We start from the raw sequence: 24,516 nt of genomic DNA, 5'->3' as shown, positions 1-24,516 counted from the left end.
TGAAAGTGAAACAAGGATGAACCATTTGTTGACGGATTCGATCACCAAAAAAATCATTCTTATACAGGTAAAAACAATGATAATTATAAAAAAGAAGATGTGTTATGATTGCCAATGAGACAACTCTCCACAAGAGACCAAATGACACAGAAATTAAACATACTTTTTAACCTACAATATGAAATCAAAAAGACCTAGAAAATCCAATTGCATGTGGACGCTATCTATTTATATTTATGTTTACAATGTGTGTTTATATTGGTCTTTATGACTGTCGGCAGACTACGGAGGTCATCTCAGTGGTTAGTTAGATGATGTCTAGACAAAAATACACACAAAATGCTGAAACATATTATCGAGTCCATGCATTGTTTTAAAATTGTTTATTTTAGACTTTTTGTAATTTGGATATGCATGAACATGAATTTGAGATTTAATGCCCTTTTAAATAGTAAATAGTTTTAAAATTCTTTTCTAAAATAGAATGCTTCACTGAGCGCAGCCTGATACGACAGCAGAGGTCGAACCCTGAACAGTCGGGGCAAGTTTGGACACAATATTCAAGCTTGATACTGTCTGAATTTGGATTGTGCTATTGCGCAATACTGTGCAATTGAAGATTTCTTGCTTTTGCCCAATACTGTGCTATTGCACAATACTGTGCAGTTGAAGATTTCTTGCTATTGCCCAATACGGTGCAATTAAAGATTTCAAAAATTTGAAATTTCAAAAATTTTGAAGAAAAAAAATGCACCCCAAAAAATTGGAAAAAAAATCCCCCCAAACTTTTTGAACCCCCACCCCCCCTTTTGGAGTAATTACCCCCAAACTCAATCCGTGCCTTCCCTTTATGGTATGGAACCTTGTAGTACAATTTTAGAAAGATCCATACACTTAAACACAAGTTATTGTCTGGAAACTAGAAAAATGCCTGTTTTTGGCCCCTTTATTGCCCCTAATTCCTGAACGTTTGGGGCAATTACCCCCAAACTCAATCCCAGCCTTCCCTTTGTGATATGGAACCTTGTGGTATAATTTCAGAGAGATCCATACACTTACACACAAATTATTGTCCGGAAACTACAAAAATGCTTGTTTTTGGCCCCAAACTGTTAGGTATCATCACCCCCAAAATCAATCCAAACCTTCCTTTTGTGGTATTGAACCTTCTGGTAAAAATTCATAGAGATCCATTCACTTAAACTAAAGTTATTGTCTGGAAACCAAATGTGTCTTCAGACGACGACATCATAGCATTATACGACGCAAAAGGTATAAAAACCAAGAGAATTCTCATATCTTTATTTTCCACAAAGGGGTAGGGGCATCAAGGCCCTTATTTGGCCCAAATATTATAGCAAATTGAAAAGTTACCATACATATTCCTAATTTTGTCCAAACTACACTAAGGTACAAGGTGATCAGAAAATAAAAACAAATTTCACATTTAATGAGTTACCATGGCAACAAATTATGACAAAATACATGTATATTTGGTAAAATTTGGTGATTTTCCTTGTTTTACATCAAACTTTATGTATATATTAGATTGGAAAAGTAAGTGTGTATCTTAGAAACAACTTTATATTTGGATAGAATATGTAAAAATTTATAATATAGCTTCTCTTAAAATCATTTTGTTGTTTCTTGCTTGTGCACGATGTTTTCTCAAAGGATATAATGACGGAAAACTGCATAAACTTAGCAGTTCTCTTTGTTTTCCTGAAATTATAGCATTTTATGACGTAATTGTGATGTCATAACATCAAAAATCTTATGTAATTTATTTATATTTTGATGAATTTATGTATTTTCAAACATTATGTGCAAATTTGAAATATTTCTCAACAACTTTATCTTCATGGGCCAAAACCGGGCTTTAAGTAATGACCCTACTCCTTTGGATAAAAATACACATTATCTTCATGATCTTTCACTAAAAGACTTCATTCCAGAAAAGGTTCTTCTAAAATATATACATATTATATGAACCTATTACACTCTATGTATTATAAATTGATACTTACAATATCTTGTCCAATAGAATAGTGACTGGCATATAAAAAGACAGATGGCGCTGTTGGGAATGTGCCATATAAAAAGCCAAACATACTCAATGACTCTGTAGTATTCTTGTTACTATAAGATTTCTCTAAAGCACCAACAACTTCCCAAGTAACTAATGGCAGGATTAACCTATTAACACATTTTTTTTTATAATAGATAGTTTTAGTGCGATTAATAAACATGCATTGTTTTATCAATTTTGTACAAGTGATTAATTTGATATATGCTTTCTACCATTCCTAGTCGTCCTGAATATGCATTATTTACCACTCGAGGTTACGCGAACAACATTCAATCAAACACATTTATAGTTTTGCGTAAGCTTTTCGTATTGTAAATAACATTGTCAAAGTTATTTGTGTTGGTGAGAGCCAAGACATTTTATCAGTTTTTCTGCAAGTTAAAATTTTAACTAGGATGAAGTATGTCCATGGTAAAAATTAATTATTTGAAACAAGTCCTGTTTTCAGGTGATTGTGTGAGTTGATTCAATTTATCTGAATTCTAAACTGGAACAGAAACGAAATAATACAAAAATATGGAATACAAAATTATAACCAAATAGCTACAGAAACAGTGTTGCTGTTTCATCATGACAGTTACCGTACTCTAAGTTTTTCAATGATTAACTTAAAGAGCTGACACCTTTCAGAATAACTGTCTCTTGTTCTTGTGACAGCGGACTGCGGTTGTGAGTTCAAACCAGTTTCCTTCATCAATAACAACTAGCCTCCACGGTATAAGTGCCATTAAACACCACAACAATCAATCAATCAATCAATCAATCTTATTCTAACGTATAATAAAGTGTTTTAATTATCTATAAACATAGATACTAACGCTTTAGCTGCTATTAGAAGTACTGGTACAATAAGTTGTGGACCCATCTGGCCTGATATTTTCCCTACTAAACTTAGACCAAGATAAAACAGAGCAGCTCCAGAGAAGGCATCCCCTGTAAAGATAAGAATATTTGATTCATTTCCATTTCCATAACTCTTCTGTCTTAAATCTATAAAATAGATAAACATGTGTATTATCTAACATCTTTTTAATATCATATTAATATAATTGAAATATTTTTGATATATTTTATTGAAATGTAAACTTTTTCACAAATTATACATGTACATCATATACCAGGGTACATGTGTATCTGAACAGAAGACAGGCAAAGTATAAGTAATTGTCAGTTAAAATTGCATTTAGATTTATCTGAAATAATAATGATACAAATGATTGAATTTTTTAATTGTATTTAAGATTATTACATTAGTCATCTGTTTTTTCTAAATAAAACAAAAATAATCATAATACCTAAAACATCAAGAATTTCTGAGATAACCAAAGGTAAATTTCTTCGTAGTATGAAGTTTCCTGCAATACCGATGATGGTCATGAATACAATAGGATTAGTGATTACCCCTTTAATCACATGCAGTATCAAGGCACATGTCCCAGATTTTGGACCAGAGTCATTTATACTCTTAGACACTTCTACATCAACTCCTTCCCGCTTTTTTTGAATTTCCAACAATAAAAAACCAATTGGGTTGAGAATAACAACAGATACAGGAGCTATCAGATAGATATAATTCAGGTACTGTGGATGGCTTTTATCATACAATGCTTGTACTGAAAAATAAAGTTAAGTTATGAGAACATGGTGAATGGCTTTTATCATACAATGCTTGAACTGAAAAAAACAAAGTTAAGTTATGAGAACATGGTGAATGGCTTTTATCATACAATGCTTGAACTGAAAAATAAAGTTAAGTTATCAGAATACGGTGAATGGTTTTTATCATACAATGCTTGTACTGAAAAAAAAGTTAAGTTATCAAAACATGGTAAATGGTTTTTATCATACAATGCTTGTACTAAAAAATAAAGTTAAGTTATGAGAACATGGTGAATGGTTTTTATCATACAATGCTTGTACTGAAAAAAAAGTTAAGTTATGAGAACATGGTGAATGGCTTTTAACATACAATGCTTGTACTGAAAAAAAAGTTAAGTTATCAGAACATGGTGAATGGTTTTTATCATACAATGCTTGTACTAAAAAATAAAGTGAAGTTTTGAGAACATGCATGGTGAATGGCTTTTATCATACAATGCTTGTACTGAATCAAAGCGCTAAAGCGCTGTAAAGGCAGTTAATTACAGGTTGTGTGTATTTTTAGTCCAGTTATATCATTATCTTGCATAGTACATTGTACTTATCAGAGGTGGCTTTCAGTATTTAAGATTTAGAGTTCTCTAATGATATTGAACAAGTTTTATGAATGTCATATTCTGAGCACTATATGAAGGCGATTGTTCTCACTTGTTTATGAACTAGTGCATTATGTCCAGTTTGTACCTTTTTTATCTATGTTTATAGTCAAATACTGTTTAAAATAGTTTGGCATTTTCTTTTAAGTAATAAGTAAATGTTATCAACTGTATTTTATTCAACTTTGCAAATGTGGTTTGTTACTGGTAAGTACAATGTATGGATGATAGTTGTTTCATTGGCAATCATAACACATCTCCTTATTTATATAATGATCTATATTCAACGACCTCAGGTACAAAAAAAATGTATGTAACTAAACTATGATGGGAAACCTTTGACTTCTTTCTTTAATATAAACTTTTGATTTGGTACCATAGAACTATGTAGAATAAATGTACATTGCAACATGTCAACTCTTTCAATGACAATACTTTTTTTAGAAACTATAACTCCAAGCAAAATTATATTTCTAAGTATAAAGTAATTTATGAATGAAACAAGAGTGCACACGCTGAAATGTCTCGCCTTCTTTACTAATCATTGATATTATGTTGATAGTCCTAAATATAAAGCTTTATTACAACTGCCACATAAACTTAACATTAACCAAGTAAACTAAACATTGACCAATGAACCAAGAAAATGAGGTCAAGGTCAGATGAACCATGCTAGGCAGGCATGTACAGCTAACAATTCTTCCATACAACAAATATAGTTGACCTATTGCTTATAGTTTAAGAAAAACAGACCAAAACACAAAAACTTAAAACTGAGCAATGAACCTTGAAAATGAGGTCAAGGTAAAAAAAAACCTGCTTGACTGACATATAGATCATAAAATATTTCCATACACCAAATATAGTTGAACTATTGCATATAGTATTAGAAAAAAAGACAAAACTCAAAAACTTAACTTTGACCACTGAACCGTGAAAATGAGGTCAAGGTCAGATGACACCTGCCAGCTAGACATGTACACCTTACAATCATTCCATACACCAAATATAGCAGACCTATTGCATACAGTATAAGAAAAACAGACCAAAACACAAAAACTTAACTATAACCACTGAACCATGAAAATGAGGTCAAGATCAGATGACACCTGCCAGATGGACATGTACACCTTACAGTCCTTCCATACACCGAATATACTAGACCCATTGCTTATAGTATCTGAGATATGGACTTGACCACCAAAACTTAACCTTGTTCACTGATCCATGAAATGAGGTCGAGGTCAAGTGAAAACTGTCTGACGGGCATGAGGACCTTGCAAGGTATGCACATACCAAATATAGTTATCCTATTACTTATAATAAGAGAGAATTCAACATTACAAAAAATCTTAACTTTTTTTCAAGTAGTCACTAAACCATGAAAATGAGGTCAAGGACATTGGACATGTGACTGACGGAAACTTCGTAACATGAGGCATCCATATACAAAGTATGAAGCATCCAGACCTTCCACCTTCTAAAATATAAAGCTTTTAAGAAGTTAGCTAACGCCGCAGCCGGATCACTATCCCTATGTCGAGCTTTCTGCAACAGTCGCAGGCTCGACAAAAAGGAGTTCTTAATTAAGTAATAAACTGATTCGCTGAACGCAGCTGGATACACCCACAGAGGTCCAACCCTGAACAGTTGGGGCAAAAATGGACACAATATTTAAGCTTGATACAGGTCTGAATTTGGATTGTAATTAAATATTTGACATATTATAGTTTCTGAATAAATGTTGTCAAAGAACTTGAAATCAGTTATATGAATTGAATTTACATTCAATTAAAGATTTCTTGCTGTTGTGCAATACACTGTGCTGTTGGGCAATACTTAATAAATCTGTTGCCAGACTATAAACAAATAAAGTTCAATTTCTTCTCAATGTCATATTTGAAATTTATGAAAATCAATAGGGAGATTACATCAATAGCTATAAATAATTCACCAAAGTTTCATGCGAACTGCTTAAAGCATTTTTGAGTTGTCCAAAAACTGGAAAATCCCCCCCCTTTTTAATGAATAAAACCCCATAACTCAGAAATGTAAAATCTAAAATTTATAAAATTCTAAAGGGAGCTTACGGATTGATAATTTAGTCTTAGATGCAAGATTTTTTTATCAGTTGTTTGTGGCTTTGAACTAGCTGTCAGTAAATGCGAGTACTCTCAGATCTGTACTTAAGTGTCTTTTTGTTGTTTGGATGTACAACTACCCGGCCACTTCCACTTGTATTTGTATTTATCCATCTGATGAGTTAAGCCTCTTTCAACCGATTTTTATAGTTCGCTCTTATATTGTACTGTTACACCACTGTCCCAGGTAAGGGGGTGGGTTGGGATCCCGCGAACATGTTTAACCCCGCCACATTCTGTATGTACATGTATGTGCCTGTCCGAAGTCAGGAGCCTATAATTCAGTGGTTGTCGTTTGTTTATGTGTTGCATATTTGTTATTCGTTCATTTTTTGTACATAAATTAGGCCGTTAGTTTTCTTGTTTGAATTGTTTTACATTGTCATTTCGGGGCCTTTTATAGCTCACTGTGCGGTATGTGCTTTGCTCATTGTTGAAGGCCGTACTGTGACCTATAGCTGTTAATTTCTGTGTCATTTGGTCTCTTGTGGAGAGTTGTCTCATTGGCAATCATACCACATCTTCTTTTTTATATTTACATCAACAGATATAAACAATTCACCAAAGTCAAGGTGAGACAACAAAACTTAGTTGTAAGATCTCTGAAATTTTTTACACGGTACAAGTTTTTCTAATTGTTGGAGATTGTACGTTGACAGTAACACCTGTAACTGCTTTACCCATTTCTTATGCACTTTGGTTCGATAAACTCACTGAATATCATACCACATCTCCTTATTTTTATATGCATTACAATTTACATGTGCATGTAATTGTAAATAATATTTATATATATATATCAGAACAAACTTCATTGCGTCACTTTTATTTATACATCCTTTGGCACAAGTTCTAAAATTACACAACATAAAACAACTAAATGATATTTCAGATGAAAGTTTTGTTTCAGTTCCATTCATAGGATTTATTAGAATTTTGTATGTTTTGCCAAGTCCAATAATTAGCTCTATATGCACGTGTTAATTGGAGACTTTTCTATCCCGTACAAGAGTTTTGGAACTAATTCTGTTTCTTTTTTTGAAAAAAGTGAGCAAACAAATCTTGCACATTTAAACCTTTGTCTGCCATCACACTGTCACCTGGATCACATAATTGAACTATTCTACATCTTTCAACTATTTCACAGTCACTGGTACAACCAACATATGCATTAGAGACATAGTTGACTAAACCACCAGGTGTCCAACATACAAGTATTTTCAGTGTTTCTGTTTTTATATGATGAAAAGGTTGCCTGAGCTTTAGGAGCTTTAGGTTTTATCACGGGATATTCTGTGCTGTCAATAATAATCCAAGTTGTAGGAAACTTTAATTCTAAGTTGGATGGCGAAAAATACCTGACTAAACCACTAAATGGCCAAGCGTTAGCCTCACGCCACTGTTTAGACATAAAAACAATCCATGTTTACACAATATTCTTAACACTAGTTTCAATCTAGAATCTAGACAGTTCAAAGTTGGTTGTATAATGCATCAATTTCATCAAAGTCATAAAAAAACTGATTTTCAAATGACACCCTATCAATTTGAAAATATATGTATCTCAAACAATGTGCTGTTGGACCAAGTGTGGTCAAAACAAATAAAAATTTAGTATACAACTCTAAACCGGTATAAAAATGCATGGCTGTGTCACGTGTCTTCATTTCAAAATTCTCTGCTGAAAATATAGGCATTGATGGTGTTTGCGTAATTCCATCTGTGAAGCTCAACATTAGCTCGGCAGTTGGTGGTGGACAGTCATAAATCCTGTCTGCAGTATGAATTACCTCTTCAGGAAAACCAACTTTACAATCAAAACTTTCCTCTAGATTTCTACTACAATATTCATCAAGTTTAGTTCTTTTGTTTTCACAGGAATCTGCCCCGATTTTTCTTTTTGCGGACGATTCAGTCTCTTGCTTGGTCCAGGAAAATAGGCTGGGATTGGCAGTAGACTTTAGTCTCTGTATGGTGGGTTTGTGCCCTGAAAAAGGTTATAAAACATTAGTTTTTTGATAATTAAATGAACTTCCATTAGCAATGCATACTTTGTACAGAAGCAAGTTAACTTGTACCATTGTAAACTCGTACCACGTAATCTCGTACCAACGTAAACTCGTACCAATCAGAACTCTTACCACTGCAAAATCGTACCATTAAAAATATATTCAAAAATACGAAAGTTTTATGATTTTTTTTTTGGTAAACTAAATAAAAAAAGTTGAATTACTTGAATTTTATACTATATTTTAATGAAAACTTAGACAAAAATACGAATGTTTTATGATTATTTTTTTTTTTAAGCTTTATACAAAAAATTAAAATATCTTTGAAATTTATACCAGATTTTAATGAAAACTTAGACAAAAATACAAATGTAATTTCTTAATTACCATGCTAATAAATATATTAAATTCCTTTGATTGTGTGATTATTGGTTGATTATTAACTAATCAACTTGTTTTTTTTTCTTTTTAACTAATCAACTTGTATAATCATATAAGCATGGTCATATTCTGCTGAAATGTGCTGAATATTGTATAAAAATAAATTTCATACTTTCTAACTGTTGGTCATAAACAATTTTAAACCTTTAAAACACAATCAATAAATTCTTTCATTAAATAAAATTCCTTTTAGAAACAATAGAAAAATACCCAAATCTATTCAATGTTACTGATTTGGAATGATTAAAAATTAAATCAAATAGTTGTCAGTAAAAGTTTAAAAAAGAGTCTATTCAAGGGAGACAACAAAGCCAATCTGCCACGGTTTTCTCTATCCAATTAGACAAGGAAAAATAGCTACAAATTGGTTATTGTAATTTCAAATTATATACATTTTACAGACTTAAGAGGTATTGAGTGAAATTGAAGTATATATTCATCATTAAACACCGTTTGAATGCATTTAAATAAGTTGGTACGAGTTTACAATGGTATGAATTTACCGTGGTACGAGTTAGCAGTGGTACGAGTTTGCATTGGAACGAGTTTTTGTTTAGTGGTACGAGTTGACATTGGTACGAGTTACAATGGTACGAGATAACTATAATTCCTTTGTACTCGTAACCTGGCAAAATATAAACTAGATTTATTCATTACAATCTGGATAAAACTATGTTAGCCTGATTCAATGTACATCAAAATGTATGTTATGTAAATCCAAAGGACTAACAATGAGAGACGTATGCAACAAACATACATTGTTTGTACCTAAATAACTATAATATAGATGAGAGCATGTCATTGTTTTGTTCCTGTTAACATTGTCATTGATATTTTTCAAGAAAGTCTATGAGGCATAGCTTATGCATTCCTGTCATTACTACATAAGCATAATTACTGCTAAAATAATTCTCAGTATGATATACCTCTTGTAAGAAATCATTATAATTGTAGCAAGCACCAAAAAATCTCAAACAGATCACATTGAATCGTAATCCAAAAAATTATGACGTCTTGAATTAACCACCCCCTTTTATTCTAAAACGATAATTGGCAAATTGCGGTTGTAAACTGACTTTGGTTTATTCGCATGGCGATTACATATATAACTATATATTTCACAAAGAAAATAGAGTTTTACCATGAATAGTTTCCTGCACGTAGTCTTTTTCAGTAAAACGTGCCTTGCAAACAACAGCTGATTGAGATGGACTCCACGATATCATCGTGTTCTCGTCCAATCTGCGTATGGGCAATGGCGTTGATCCAACTTTTCCTTATTTTTAAGTCATTTTGAAATGCATGTCCTCCTCTTAAATGACATCCAGGTACACAACAACAAGTACTTGGCATCGTTAATTAAAAATATAACTGAAATAGTTGCACTGTGCAGAAACCGGAAGTTGAGGAACAGGATCCGCTACCACGGCGCCACCTATTCAGGAACGATAATTTGCTACTTTATATAACTGCGAAATAACAATAACGTTAGATGGGTTCACGTGCATAAACAGAAATGCGCTATAAATTGTATAATATAATTCATGTTCAGTCGACCTTTAATTATTATATCAACGACTGAAATGATTTATAAACATCTAGATTGCAGATAGCACTCGAAATTAACCCGAGCTCTTTCCCACGGAATTCAAATAATTCTAGTTTGTCAATCGGTTGACTGCTTATAATGCAAAATACTTATATATCAAAAGTTTTTAAAACTAACAAAACACAATGATCGTTTCTCTATTTCCCAATGTAAATGAAATGAGACAAAAAACATTTTATACCACAATAAGAAGAGGAGAGAATCAACATTTTCCGGATCTACTTGGAGCTAAATGACCCCCCACGTAGATAAGTTGGATATCGCGGAAAGAAATATTAACACGGCAACTAGAAAGGCATTAAAGCACTGCCTTTAAAAACAAGTTAAGTTATCAAAACATGGTAAATGGTTTTTATCATACAATGCTTGTACTAAAAAAAAAAGTTAAGTTATGAGAACATGGTAAATGGTTTTTATCATACAATGCTTGTACTGAAAAAAAAGTTAAGTTATGAGAACATGGTGAATGGCTTTTAAAATACAATGCTTGTACTGAAAAAAAAGTTAAGTTATCAGAACATAGTGAATGGTTTTTATCATACAATGCTTGTACTAAAAAAAACAAAGTTAAGTTATCAGAACATGGTGAATGGCTTTTATCATACAATGCTTGTACTGAAAAAAAAAACAAAGTTAAGTTATCAGAACATGGTGAAAGGCTTTTATCATACAATGCTTGTACTGAAAAAAAAGTTACGTTATGAGAACATGGTGAATGGCTTTTATCATACAATGCTTGTACTGAAAAAAAAAGTTAAGTTATGAGAACATGGTGAATGGCTTTTAAAATACAATGCTTGTACTGAAAAAAAACAAAGTTAAGTTATGAGAACATGGTGAATGGCTTTTATCATACAATGCTTGTACTGAAAAAAAAAGTTAAGTTATGAGAACATAAGTAAATTGCATTTTTCATACAATATTTGTACTGAGAAAAACAAATTTTATAAATATAAAAAATATTGTCAGGGATTGTGTTCAGGTAGTATTCATGAAAATACATGTAAATGTAGTGATTCACATTGTGGAGTATGAATACTTTGTTAATTCTGATCTTGATTTAAACCTGAGACTTTAATCTACAAATATTTTCCTTCGATTTGTTATGTGAAAGTCTGACAGTCAGACACTTAAAAAAACATATTCCATTCATGTTACTGATCTAATCCTTAGCTTTTCTGAAAAAAAATCAACATTCACTAATAAAAGTATTTATATACATGTAGTATTGTAAATGGTATGTACACTATACTACAATGTAGTATTTGTACTATCCAAGTGTGTAAAACACTTTTTTCGTCTTAAGCTAGAGTGTACATGCTGAAATATCTCACCTGTTTTACTGTCCATTGATTTTATGTTGCAAGTCTTAAAGATAAAGGTTTTACTACAAATATCACATAAACTTAAAATTTTTAAAGATCCATTACAATGAGGTCAATGTCATATAAATCCTGTCAGACAGACATGTACACCTTACAATATTCCATACACCAAATATGGTTGACCTATTGCTTATATTAATTGATAAACAGACCAAAACACAAAGACTTAACATTGACCAATGAACAATGAAATGAGATCAAGGTAAATGAACCCGGTCAGACAGACATGTACACTTTACAATCATTCCATACACCAAATATAGTTGACCTGCTGCTTATAGTCATGATAGTATTTGAAAAACAGACCAAAACACACAAATTTAACATTGACCAATGAACCATAAAAATGAGGTCAAGGTCAGATGCAACCTGCCAGTCTGACATGTATCTCTAACAATCATTCCATAAACCACATATACATGTACATGTATGTAGTTGACCTACTGCTTTTAGTATCTGAGAAACGGACCTAATCACCTAACTTTGACCTTGAACTATAATATAATGAGGTCAAGGTCAGGTGAACTCTGCCTGACGAACATGTAGACATTGCAAGGAACACATATACCAAATACAGTTATTCTATTACTCATAATAAGTAAGAAATTCACATGACAAAAAAAATCTCAATTTTTTTTTTCAAGCAGTCACTGAACCATGAAAAAGAGGTCAAGAACAATTGACATATGACAGACAGAAACTTTGTTACATAAGGTATCTGCATACAAGATTTGAAGCATCAAGGTCTTCTACCCTCTGAAATATAAAGCTTTGTAGAAATAGTTTACAGCGCCACGGCCACCGGATAGTAATCCCTATGTCTCGCATACTGCGACTTTCGTCGCCGGTGAGACAAATCAACTCAACATAACTTTATGTTTGTGTATTGTGTATATATAGGAGCCAATATATACATATACTTACAAATAGGATATCCTAAGGCAAAGTCATTACTTTGTGTACAGAAAATGGCAAACAATCCAGCATATCCATAATTTACTGGTCGCTTGGCAACTAATGTTACAATTGTAACAATTATGAATACAACAGATTTTGAGATCAACACACTTGTCAAAAACATCCAGTTAACAATGGAAAAATCCAAAATGCACATATTCTTGAATAGCAGAGCAGGAAGACAAAATTTTGAGACAAAAGTTCCAATTCCTTTTCCTTGTGTGGTAGAGATAATATTAGCTCGGCCAGCAATGTAACCGAAGAGAATGACGGCAAAACATTGGACGATGGCAGGATACAAGTTGTCAAAGTTAACTGTTGTACCACTATCTGTATGGGTGTCATTATGTACACTGTGTGGAGATGATGTAGAATGATTTGTATCCATTCTTTACGTTGATACACCAATATTAATGTAAAGCTTGTGATTCTAGATGCAACAAGTTTCCCATAACTCTGTTCCCATGAAGCCTTTAATTACCACTGTGGCTATAAACATGCTGACTTTCATTCTGAAATGAAGAAGATACATATCTCTGTTACATACACTGACAATTTATATGAAAATAATTTTGTTTTGCGAGTTTTTTCGTCAACAAACCCCATAATCTTTGATTTAATCATCAAGTTACAATGAAACAAAACTGTGTATATTAGAATAAGTATATATACACATAGTTTGTTTGTTAACGTCTGGACAAAGAAAATATTTATTTGTTTAATTTATTTAATAACGAAGTAAAAAAATTGACCCAAAAACTGGTATCCTCATGTACAATGTTATTTTGTGAATGTACATGTAGTCAATGAGATAGTATATAAATACATGGAGGTGCATTGTCATAATTGGTTTGGAGGTGAATTGTCATACTTGGTTTTAGTGCATCTATTTCTTATTGGTGGAGGAAGCCAAAGTGCCTTGAGAGAACAACAGACCTTCTTTAGGAAAACTGGCAATCCTAGTAAATAAAGATTGGATATGAATGCAACGGCCACTTGCTGGGTTCCAAGGCTAACTCACAACCTCAGTGTTGACCGGCTAAATATATAGTAGATGAACTACTAGGATAAACTCGGCCACCGCTGTCCCCGTTATTATAGAAACTGTCTTTTTTGTTTTTACCCAAATTGTATTTTATTGAGGACTAGTGTGGTGTGTTGTAGTCTTAGAAACTCTCTGTTGGTTTTTCAGTCATATTTATGAATCAGCTTCAATACCTTCATTGTCTGCATGTGATGAGGAAAGGATACAGGAAAATTGGTTTGTTAAGCAAATTCCATTGGTACAAGTTGGAATCCAACTCTCAATCTCTGGATCTAAACGATACAAGACATTATGGCCATAATGCCAGTTCGGCTATGGTTGTTTTGGCCATACTTTGCAATGTCTTTTCAGCCATGGTTATTTTTTTTTTATAAAGGGAGAAAAAATTTATTGTTCCTACAAACAGATGTAAAGATACATTTTAATCAAAGAATCAGAGTTTCTGCTGGCGTTAGCCAATTTTGCATTTTGAGAAAAAGAAAAATTGTGGAGATAAAAAATCAAGACTGGCGAAAGAATTTGGCGAAAGAAATATAACAGATCCACTTTGTCCATCTTGTTAAATTTTGTTCAGATTTCTCAGACTTTTTTCCTGATCAGACAATACTTGGATTTCACCTTCAACTTGTCACACATATTGATTTTGACAGAAAAATCAATAATCAGCTTTTGATAGCAATCCACAACAATGGACTAATTAATAAAGGTGTTAATTGTAATTAATCAAAATGTGTGGTAAAATAGCGTCACTTGTCAACCAAAGGATTGTTGTTACAACTTTGATAAATATTACTGTTTTGAAGTTTGTAATTCACAATCGTTTCAGTGGCGTACCTGTTTTAAGCATATTTCTACGTCTCAACTTTTACTTTTAAAGATGGGTCCGGAAAATGAAAAAAGAAAGGGTTCAAAAGTAAGAAAAAATTCTGTCCTTTTAGACAGAAAATATCCAATAAGCTGATTGAGAAGTCAATTTTTACAGTATCTTTTAAAACATACTATAAGAAATTTTGTTCCAATTGAGTGTTCAATTTTTACAATGTAGATTAGAGAAATTGAATAGATATGTATAATTATAATGAATGAGACAACAATGCTGCAAGCAGATTTTTTTTCTGTTGGCGAAAAAAGATTGATAGTGGCACAAAAAAATATTGCTTTGGCGAAAGAGGTGGCAAAAAAATATTTGACCCAGGGGAAACCCTGCATGGAATTATATTGATTGTTAAGAATTTGTATAAATTTATGTATGTTATGAGAATATTCATAAAAGGGGGATTATTCATATCAATAAAACTTAAAAGTTCTTTCTTTTAAATGTCAAACAAGATATGATAATTATTAAAAAAGTAAAGAAGATTGTTAATTAAGTCCTCATCATAATGATCCATTAATCTGATCATTTGATAATTGCTAATCATCATTTCTTTGCTACATGTATATCTGAAGTATTAAATTAATATATATACTGATCACTATATAGTATAATGGCACTCAAACTAAAACATAAATTATTGACGGGACTTGACACTCGCCAGTCCGCAGTCAGACCCAACTTCATTGTAAATTATTGCTAATTGACGATATGTTAGAGAATGAGAGATGTGTAAAAATAGTTATACTTATGTTCTTTATGGAAGAACTATTAAATAATTGATTTTAAAAATATTTTTTTCAAATGGGTCTACTATTAAAAAGTATTTTTGTCCACGAATGACATGTTGTTTTTCTCTATTCTCTGTTATAAAAAATATGTAACTCATATAAATGAATTTATATATGTATATTGGTACTAGCCAAAGTCAAAGGGAAATGTTATTAACTTATAAGTGAACTGTAACGTAAGAATGTCATGTGTCCTTCTATCACATCTGATGCACACCTTATGACAAAATGACTTTTTGTTAAATAATATTCATTTACAGAACAAAATTCTGTCTCAATATGTAATCGTATATATATGAAAAGAACATTATAAAATAGTGTGGATGAATCAATTTGGTTGAACTGGTACTGTGGCTGAAACATCTCAAAAGGGATCTGAAGGCAGAGCTCTAATAGAAGATCTTCTGAAACTAAATCAGTTTGGTTTCATGTACCCTTTATTTTTGTAGTTATACAACATACATATTTAACCCTGCCACATTCTGTATGTGCCTTTTCCAAGTCAGGAGCCTGTAATTCAGTGGTTGTCGTTTGTTGCTATATATCATATTTGTTTTTCGTTCATTATTTTGTACATTAATCAGGCCTTTAGTCATGTTAGTTTTCTTGTTTGAATAGTTTTACATTTGTCATTTCAGGGCCTTTTATACTGACTATGCAGTATGGGCTTTGCTCATTGTTGAAGGCCGTACAGTGACCTATAGTTGTTAATTTCGATGTCATTTGGTCTCTTGTGGAGAGTTTGTTTCATAGGCAATCATACCACATCTTATTTAGTAATCGTTGGACACATAGTAAATTAAAGATTATTGTTTCGTGCTCTGGTAACCATAAAGCTGAACATTTTTCATAAAAAAACAAATACTATTCTTATGTAACCGACCGCATTGTCTTTTAAATATTAATTTGCGCGTTGACTGACACCTGCTGTTTGTTTATACGTTTATCGCTGACACTTTGCACACCATTTCGAAGTTAACACCAATACAGAGGATCTTCCACTTTACAACAACAGATTTCAGAAATAACATGTTTACCTACTAAAATAGTTGTTATCAAGTATAAGTGTTCTAACATATTTTACATAACCGAATGTTGTTATTTTTTTTAGGAAGTTCATGTAAGGGAGGTAATTCTTTTTCTTCTTTTTCTGTATATTAAACTCCAGTAGATTGGAGCACTTCACCTCAGTAAAATTTTTATGAAAGTTCATTAAAATGTAAGCTAAAAGATACTAAACTCTGAAGTGCCTTTCTCCTCATGTACAGTTAATATACATATTTTCTCCTCCACATAAGACAGGAAAAAGAGGTACAAGATAAAGTTGGGACATAATTTGTTAGTATATATATAAACTTGAAACTTTTGAAACTTTGAAACTTTTTATTTCACTAAAGGCCTCACATGAGGCATGATAGTACAAACAATACAATATAACAAATATAATGCATGAACAAAATTAAACATATATACATATGTACAAAATTACCCAGGAAGGTAAATATCACTTAAATATTGACATGTTACAATTTTACAATCCAACAAGAGTGAATTTATCATTACTATTCACTAGTTGATAGAAACTATCAACATTTTTTACTTTACATATCTCTGCAGGTAAAAACTTTTATCTCTCAACGTTGAAAAAATTGCAGTTAAATATATAGTGAAATTAATCACCCAATTCTTCTTTATTACATAAACTCACAAACGGCTCTTTCTGACCTATCTATACTAAAAAATCTACCACATTCAATGGGTAATCTATGACTGCCACATCTAAATTTACATAAGTTGTGTCTTAAATCAAAAGGTAATACAGTTAAATAATTTCCTTACCAAATTTGGCCTTTTACATTCTGTAATTTAAACATTTAGATGAATTGAATATTTTTGTCTTCCAATCATTTACAAATAAATCATGGTAATACTGTTTCACATTTTTAGATAAATTACAATACTTTCCAACAAATTGATTATTCCAAGCATCAACATTACCACATTCAATTAAAATATCTTTTACATAATTTAACCATTTAGAATGATAAACATCACCATAGTCGAGTCTATACAACATTTCGTACAGTGTATATTCTCTTTTTTACCTGTAACAATACGTTCCCAAAAAAAACCAATCATTCTTGCTTTAATTCGTCCAGACATAGGTACTCTACCAAGTTCATCATATACAATGCAATTAGGTGTACATTTTTTAACTTTCATAATATATTTACAAAATTCTAAATGCAGAGATTCAACAATATCATTGTTTTCATATCCCCAAACCTCAGCACCATATAACAGAATAGGTTCAAACAATTGTAGTAAAATATCTATTGGTAAGAACAATTTTCTTGCTTTACGCAATACAAAAATACAAAAAACATAGCTTTTCTGGCTTGTTGACCAATCTAGACCCGTTACTATGAAAATTACCCCTTCTAGAAAATATTATGCCAAGATATTGGAATTCATCGATAACAGATACACGTTCATTATTGTACATAAAATTAGCCTTTTGATACTCATTAAATTGCATTTTCAAAGTCTTTTTATACTCTTTGCTTTGTCCTATATGCAATCAAATCGCTCTTAACGAAACCATCGAATGCAGTGATTGTGCACTCTGGGTCCATTTTGACTGTGCTGGAATTACTCGTCAATCCATCGAAATTCTCAATAACAACGATTATGTCTGTAATTTATGCTCAGAAAACCTCTTATACAGTGTAAACACAACTAGTGATCAAATATCAAAATCTAACCAAGAAATTGAAACTACCAACATTCCTCCAATAACCCAGCATTCCGATCATAGGGAGAAAGAATGTCATCCTGACAATGAGCGTATTAATCTTAATGGGGACTTAGATCATGAACTTACACATTTAAAACAACCATTTAACAATGCTGAAGCCAACTATAGCGCAATGACTGGTTACGACCAGCAAGAGTCTGGAAACGATACTCCTCTACCAAATACACAGGAAATTTACTGTAATACTGCACAGGATCATAATGAACCACAAACCTCATCTTTTAACCCTCCTTCCGATCAAACTACGTTAAACCCTGCAAAAAAGGGGAAGAAAAACAACATAAAAAGTCAAAAAAACAAGTCTGAAAACTGTGATGAGAGGGCATATATTTTGAAGCTTGAGAGCGAACTCAATAAATTAAAGTCAACAATTGAATTACAAAGGAAGACAAATGATCACATTGCTAACAACTCTAACAATCAGTTTGATAGTAACCAAACAATTGATCAAACTCTTCATTCTCCCCAGATCAACAACCTTCAACAAAATTTAAACACGCAACTAGGTAATCTTGAAGGGCAGATAACAGAGCAACGCTTTAGAACAATTGAATTTCAATTAATGCAAAATATGACCATGAATTCAATTATCATAAATCAACAGACACAAATGCTTATGCAACAACAACAAATGCTCCAATCAGCAACAAACCATCCTTACAGTCACTCTCCCACTATGCTTCATCCAAGGTTTACTGTTCCAACGTCTGCTTATATTCCTCAGATGAACATGTATCCAAACAGTATGCCTCCTATTCCTCCGCCAGCGTATTATCTGCAGACTCAGCAACAAAATCTCGCACATTCTAGAAGCCCTCACATGACGCCTCCTATTCCACCACCTGCGTACTACATGCAAACTCAGCATCAAAACCTTGCTCATTCTGGAAGCCCATACATGACGCCTCCTTTTCAAACAATTCCACCTACTGCACATCTGCATCAAGCACAGAGTGGTCAAATGGCATTCTCTCAACAACAAAGAGCACAACCAAATAGTTCAAACAACATGGCTACGCACATTCCAAAATCCAGTGTAGTACCTCCCTCTGAGAACATACAACCTAGCTACCGACCAAATGCCAATACTTATAAACGACAAAGTAATGGGACATACACCTCTAGGAGGTCAAACTCTTTAAACTCTAGACATACAAAGAGTTCTGAGAAAGAATTGCCGTTCGCCTCATATAAAAAAAATGGCAAAACAAATGTGAGACATCACTCAACTTTTGTGTCTCCAGCGGATATAGGAGACACCTGTCCTTCAACTGCAGAAAACACTCCATCTCAAGACCAATGTACCAATCTTCTTCCTAAACCTTCAATCCATAACGAAGAGCGATCGACGTCAAACAACGGAGAATCTGAGAAATATCCTTTTCTACACAAGCCAGATTCAAAGCCTCCTCCAGACAAGGAAAAAGAAGTAGTCGACACGCAAATGACATAACAGAAAGGCAGTCACAGAACCTTCCCATAAATATATTGTCTTGCAACATGGAAGGAAAAGGGAATTCTCTATTTTTATCAAGTCTTGAAAAAACGTCGGACATCATTTGCATACAAGAACATTGGCTATACGAATGTCAAAAACAATCTTTAGGGGAAATACTTCCAAATATGGATTATGCTATACGATGTACTGACACCTACGACAACATCCACAACTTTAATTTGCCAAGAGGAAAAGGTGGAGTTGCAATTGCCTGGAAAAAACACTTATCGCATAAGATAAAAGAAATCAACGAGGGAAATGAAAGAATTATAGCTGTAGAGATTACTTCTCCTTGCAACATCTGCATTATCGGTGCATATATGCCATCTAATAATTCTAAAGACTCGCATATTGAATATATGGAATGCCTGGATATTATAAACTCTATTATCTCAACATATTCTGAATCTCACCAAATTCTATTGTTATGTGATCTAAATGGAACATTATTGTCACCCCGAAAAAGCAACAAGCACGACAAGCTCTTGCAATCTTTTATTAAGGAAATGAAGCTCAACGTATATCCATCAGACAAGGAAACCTTTTTCCACCACGCTTGGGACGCTACATCTCAAATCGATTACATTCTTGACAACTCTACTGAAGGATCACTTTGCAACTACATAATCCACGACAGATGTATGGAAAACATCTCTAGCCATGTTCCGGTTTCAGCAACTTTCACAGTGGTATTTGAGCAAGATAAACAGTATACTAACCAGAAGAAGTCAGTAACTCAAAAACCAGTTTGGAACAAAATCGATCTAGAAAATTTTCAAAACATTATAGAAGTTAAAATAAATAATTACCAACAACTCTCTAACTCATCTGAAAAAGATGTGGTCTTTTTATGTGAAACTTTAATACAAGCTGCAACATCTGCTGTACCATCTAAAAAATTGAAATTATCCGGACCTAAAAGGAGAGGCTCCCAAGAAGTAATCAACCTTTTGAAAACCGCAAAGGAGAAACACTGGCTATGGAAACAAAATGGAAGTAAAGATGACTCTTTAAAATCAGATAAAATCATCGCTCAAAGAAACTTGCGACGCCAAATGCGTAGGGAGCAATATACAGAAAAAGAAAACTTTTATAAAGAGCTGATGGATAACCCGGATTCAGAAAAATTTCATAGATTAATTAGAATGAATAGGGCAAACCGCAATAGCCAAGCTTCATATATCTCTTCCAACAATCAAAATTTATACAATACAGATGAGCAAACCAGATGTTTTGCACAGTACTTTGAAGACTTGACCATCCCTAAGGACAACAATTATGATAATGATTTTCAGGAACTCTGTAATGTGCGCCACTCACTCATACAGCAATACGAGGAACAATCCTGCTCTGAACCTCTGGACATCACGTCAGATGTGATAGCTACAGCGATAAAAAAAACTCAATTGTAGAAAAGCTGCCGATGAATTTGGAATCTCATCTGAACATCTTAAAAATTCTCCGTACTCTGTTACAACGTTTCTCACAAACCTATTTGGAAAAATTCTGAAAGAACGAAAAGTCCCTGGCAATCTCAAATCTGGAATTCTTACACCAGTATTGAAAAATGGAAAAGAAGCATCTATTATGGACAATTACAGAGGCATTACAGTGACGCCTATTATCTCCAAGCTCTTTGAAAGTTCCATCCTCCCAGGTCTTTCCAAAATCTTCTTGCTTTCTACTCTCCAATTTGGCTTTACAGAGGGACTTTGCATGCTAATGGCCGCTTTTATCATCAATGAAGCGCGAGCTGAATCCAAACATATAACATTAGATTCATTATTTCTCATGACAGTAGATAGTAAAAAAGCGTTTGATGTAGTAGACCACATTATAATGATGGACAAATTCTATGAAAATATTCCAAATAGCTCATTATGGACAGTTATCAAGGATTTCTATTCGGGTCTAACATCAAAAGTCAAATGGAAAGGTATCCTCAGCAACTCTTTTGGCATCAAAGAAGGAGTAAGACAAGGAGGAGTACTGTCACCCTTTCTATATAAAATGTATGTGAATGACTTCCTTGAGGACCTAAAAACACATAATATCGGATTAAAAATTGGAACAACCTACGTAGGCTGCCCAACATGTGCAGACGATATTGCTTTCTTGAGTAGCGACCCGTCAGAACTTCAAACAATGGTATCTACCGCTATCTGGCATTCTAAACAGGACCGGGTAACGCTGCACCCTGAAAAACTAAAGCTGTCATTCTCAATAAATCCGCAAAAATGGATACATCAACACTAAGTTGGACATTGGACAACACCACCATATATCCTTCCAAAGAAACAACCCATCTGGAAATCATAAGATCAGAACTAAAAGAAAACGACATTAATATTGATGCTAGAATGAGCATAGCCAGGAGAACACTTTATTCTCTTATTAAAACCGGAGTACATGGAACTAATGGATTAAACCCGGCAACATCTTATAAAATCTACCAGTTCTATATTTTACCAAGACTGATTTATGGATTGGAAATTTTACCACTAAACAATTCCCAGATGGACAAATTAAATATATTTCATTTAAAGAACTTGAAAAGCTTCCAATCTCTACCTATCAGGACAGCAAACTGTGCAGTATTATTACTTATCGGAGCATTGCCCCTTGAGGCAGAAATACACAAAAGGCAACTGACATTCCTCCATAATATACTTTCATACGAAAACAGTACAATTAGGGATCTCTCTGAGCGTCAAATCCTCATGAATATGCAAAATCCAACAAGCTTCTTTAACAGGATCCAACCGCTTCTATCAATATATCAATTACCAGAGATAACTGCTCTCCAACAACGCTTGCCCACTAAACTATCGTGGAAATCTACAGTCAAATCATCTATCCGAGAGTTCTGGACACAAAAATTAAAATCTGATATATCACAAAAATCTACCTTAAAACATTTAAGTCAAAACTGCCTAACCTTTGGATCCACTCACCCATCCTGGAGCAGTCTAAATTCAACTATCTCAGATATAAAGAAAGGCACTGTAAAAACACGACTAATTACTGGAACATATCTCTTATTTTTATTTTTGGCCATGACGTTGTCAGTTTGTTTTCGATCTATGAGTTTGACTGTCCCTCTGGTATCTTTCGTGACTCTTTTTCTTACAAAGTCTAAAATATAAATATTCTGGAGGAAAGGAAGCACCTACTTGTAAATGCTGTGGATTGAGCGATGAAGATGAGATTCATTTCTTCCTAGACTGTCCGGCTCTATTTAAGCAAAGAAAAGAAGCTTTTCAAGAACTGAAAATGTATACAATAAACATCATTGAGCCACAAACTTGGAAAAACACCTTCTCAAAGAAACAAGATATTGTACAGCTTGTAATCGACTGTAGCCACTTCTGTGCATTATTCAAGAAGGAGGACATTATCAATATCCATAATCTTTCGGCAAGTCTATGCTATAAACTTCATACACACAGAATCAGACTTTTAAAGTAATAACTCAGATATATAGGATACAAGGAGATGATCATAAACTGACATTGTATATAATGTGGCTACTGAACAGTGCTTTGCCAAATTTTTGTATGTATGTATATAGACAGATAAACAGGGAGAGACAGGGTATTCTTCCCGCTTAACTTATACTGTATAAAGTATCCTTGTAGATTTTAAGTTTATTCCCGCTTAACTTTTACTGTACAAAAGTATCCTCTTAGATTTTAAATTTAGTCGTATATATAAATTTTAAAATTAATTTCCCCTATTTATACTGTTTAAAAGTGTCCTTTTAGATTTTAAATTTATTAGTATAAATAAATTTTAAAATTGTGTGACACATTTCAATACACATACAGAGCTGTATGTGGTGTTCCATGAATGGAAGGATATCCATGCAATAGAAGAAGAAGAAGCTTTTACATAACATATCGTTATAATTAATTGTTGAACGAACTCTATAAAAATACTTCTTTGACTTGCGATATTCTTTACGTTTTACATAACAATCGCTATTAAAATACCGTTTACAGCGTAAATTCTGACGTTTTACATTTTTCTGTGCATTGCTATTATTAATTTTAACAAACATGTATGCATGCTCAGCAGCATTCTTAATAATATTATTACAATCATCTACAGCCTTGTTAATAATTACAATATTTGTGTTTTGAGGATCAATATCCTCTAGTCCATTCAAGAGTTCATCTAGACTGCTGTTATCGTCTAATTTTTCCGTGAAAACTGGAGCTCGATCGCTGGCCCATCTTGGTTTTACAATAGATTCACCTTCATAGGCGATTACAATATCAGAGTCATTTGTAATGTATAAATCAACTGCCATATTTGTCAACTTTACATTTATCTTGTGAATCTCTTACAACTGAAATTCCACATTCTTCTAATATATACAAATTATTGATAAAACCTGGATCAACATTAGGAACATTGCAAAAATCAAGTATATTACTATCGATAACAACATATTCATTAACATCACTAGTATGTGCATTAAAATCACCAAGCAAACAGATTTGTAGCTCTGAATCAACAATAACATTTTCAATTTCATTAAACATATCAACATCACTGAATAAACTATTCTCACGACAGGAGGAATATACACAACCCCAAAC

At 32.9% G+C, this 24,516-nt stretch overlaps 2 protein-coding genes across 4 annotated transcripts in view; both read right to left on the bottom strand.

Moving 5' to 3' along the window:
- The window catches only part of LOC127731153 (integral membrane protein GPR155-like), a 39,747-nt gene extending 23,042 nt beyond the window's left edge, over positions 1-16,705 (bottom strand). For 2 of the 3 annotated variants that reach the window (XM_052240083.1, XM_052240085.1), the window contains exons 1-5: positions 16,634-16,705; positions 12,854-13,398; positions 3,385-3,702; positions 2,908-3,022; positions 2,028-2,196 (exon numbers count right to left, since the gene is read on the bottom strand). In XM_052240083.1, the coding sequence (XP_052096043.1) occupies positions 2,028-2,196; positions 2,908-3,022; positions 3,385-3,702; positions 12,854-13,274 (1,023 nt within the window). In that variant the 5' untranslated portion in view covers positions 13,275-13,398; positions 16,634-16,705. The remainder of the gene's footprint in view (positions 1-2,027; positions 2,197-2,907; positions 3,023-3,384; positions 3,703-12,853; positions 13,399-16,633) is intronic. The other variant, XM_052240084.1, reaches the window with a different exon arrangement.
- On the bottom strand, positions 7,343-10,858 carry LOC127731154 (uncharacterized). The gene is made up of 2 exons (XM_052240086.1): positions 10,077-10,858; positions 7,343-8,472 (listed from the first exon to the last, which is right to left on the bottom strand). Exons 1-2 carry the CDS (start codon positions 10,159-10,161, stop codon positions 7,958-7,960), a joined length of 600 nt encoding a protein of 199 aa, XP_052096046.1. The 5' UTR covers positions 10,162-10,858; the 3' UTR covers positions 7,343-7,957.
- Positions 16,706-24,516: the final 7,811 nt, after the last annotated feature.

Source organism: Mytilus californianus, unplaced genomic scaffold (genome assembly GCF_021869535.1).
Source record: "Mytilus californianus isolate M0D057914Y unplaced genomic scaffold, xbMytCali1.0.p SCAF_2, whole genome shotgun sequence".
NCBI lineage: Eukaryota > Metazoa > Mollusca > Bivalvia > Mytilida > Mytilidae > Mytilus > Mytilus californianus.
This window is presented reverse-complemented; position numbering and strand designations above follow the sequence as displayed.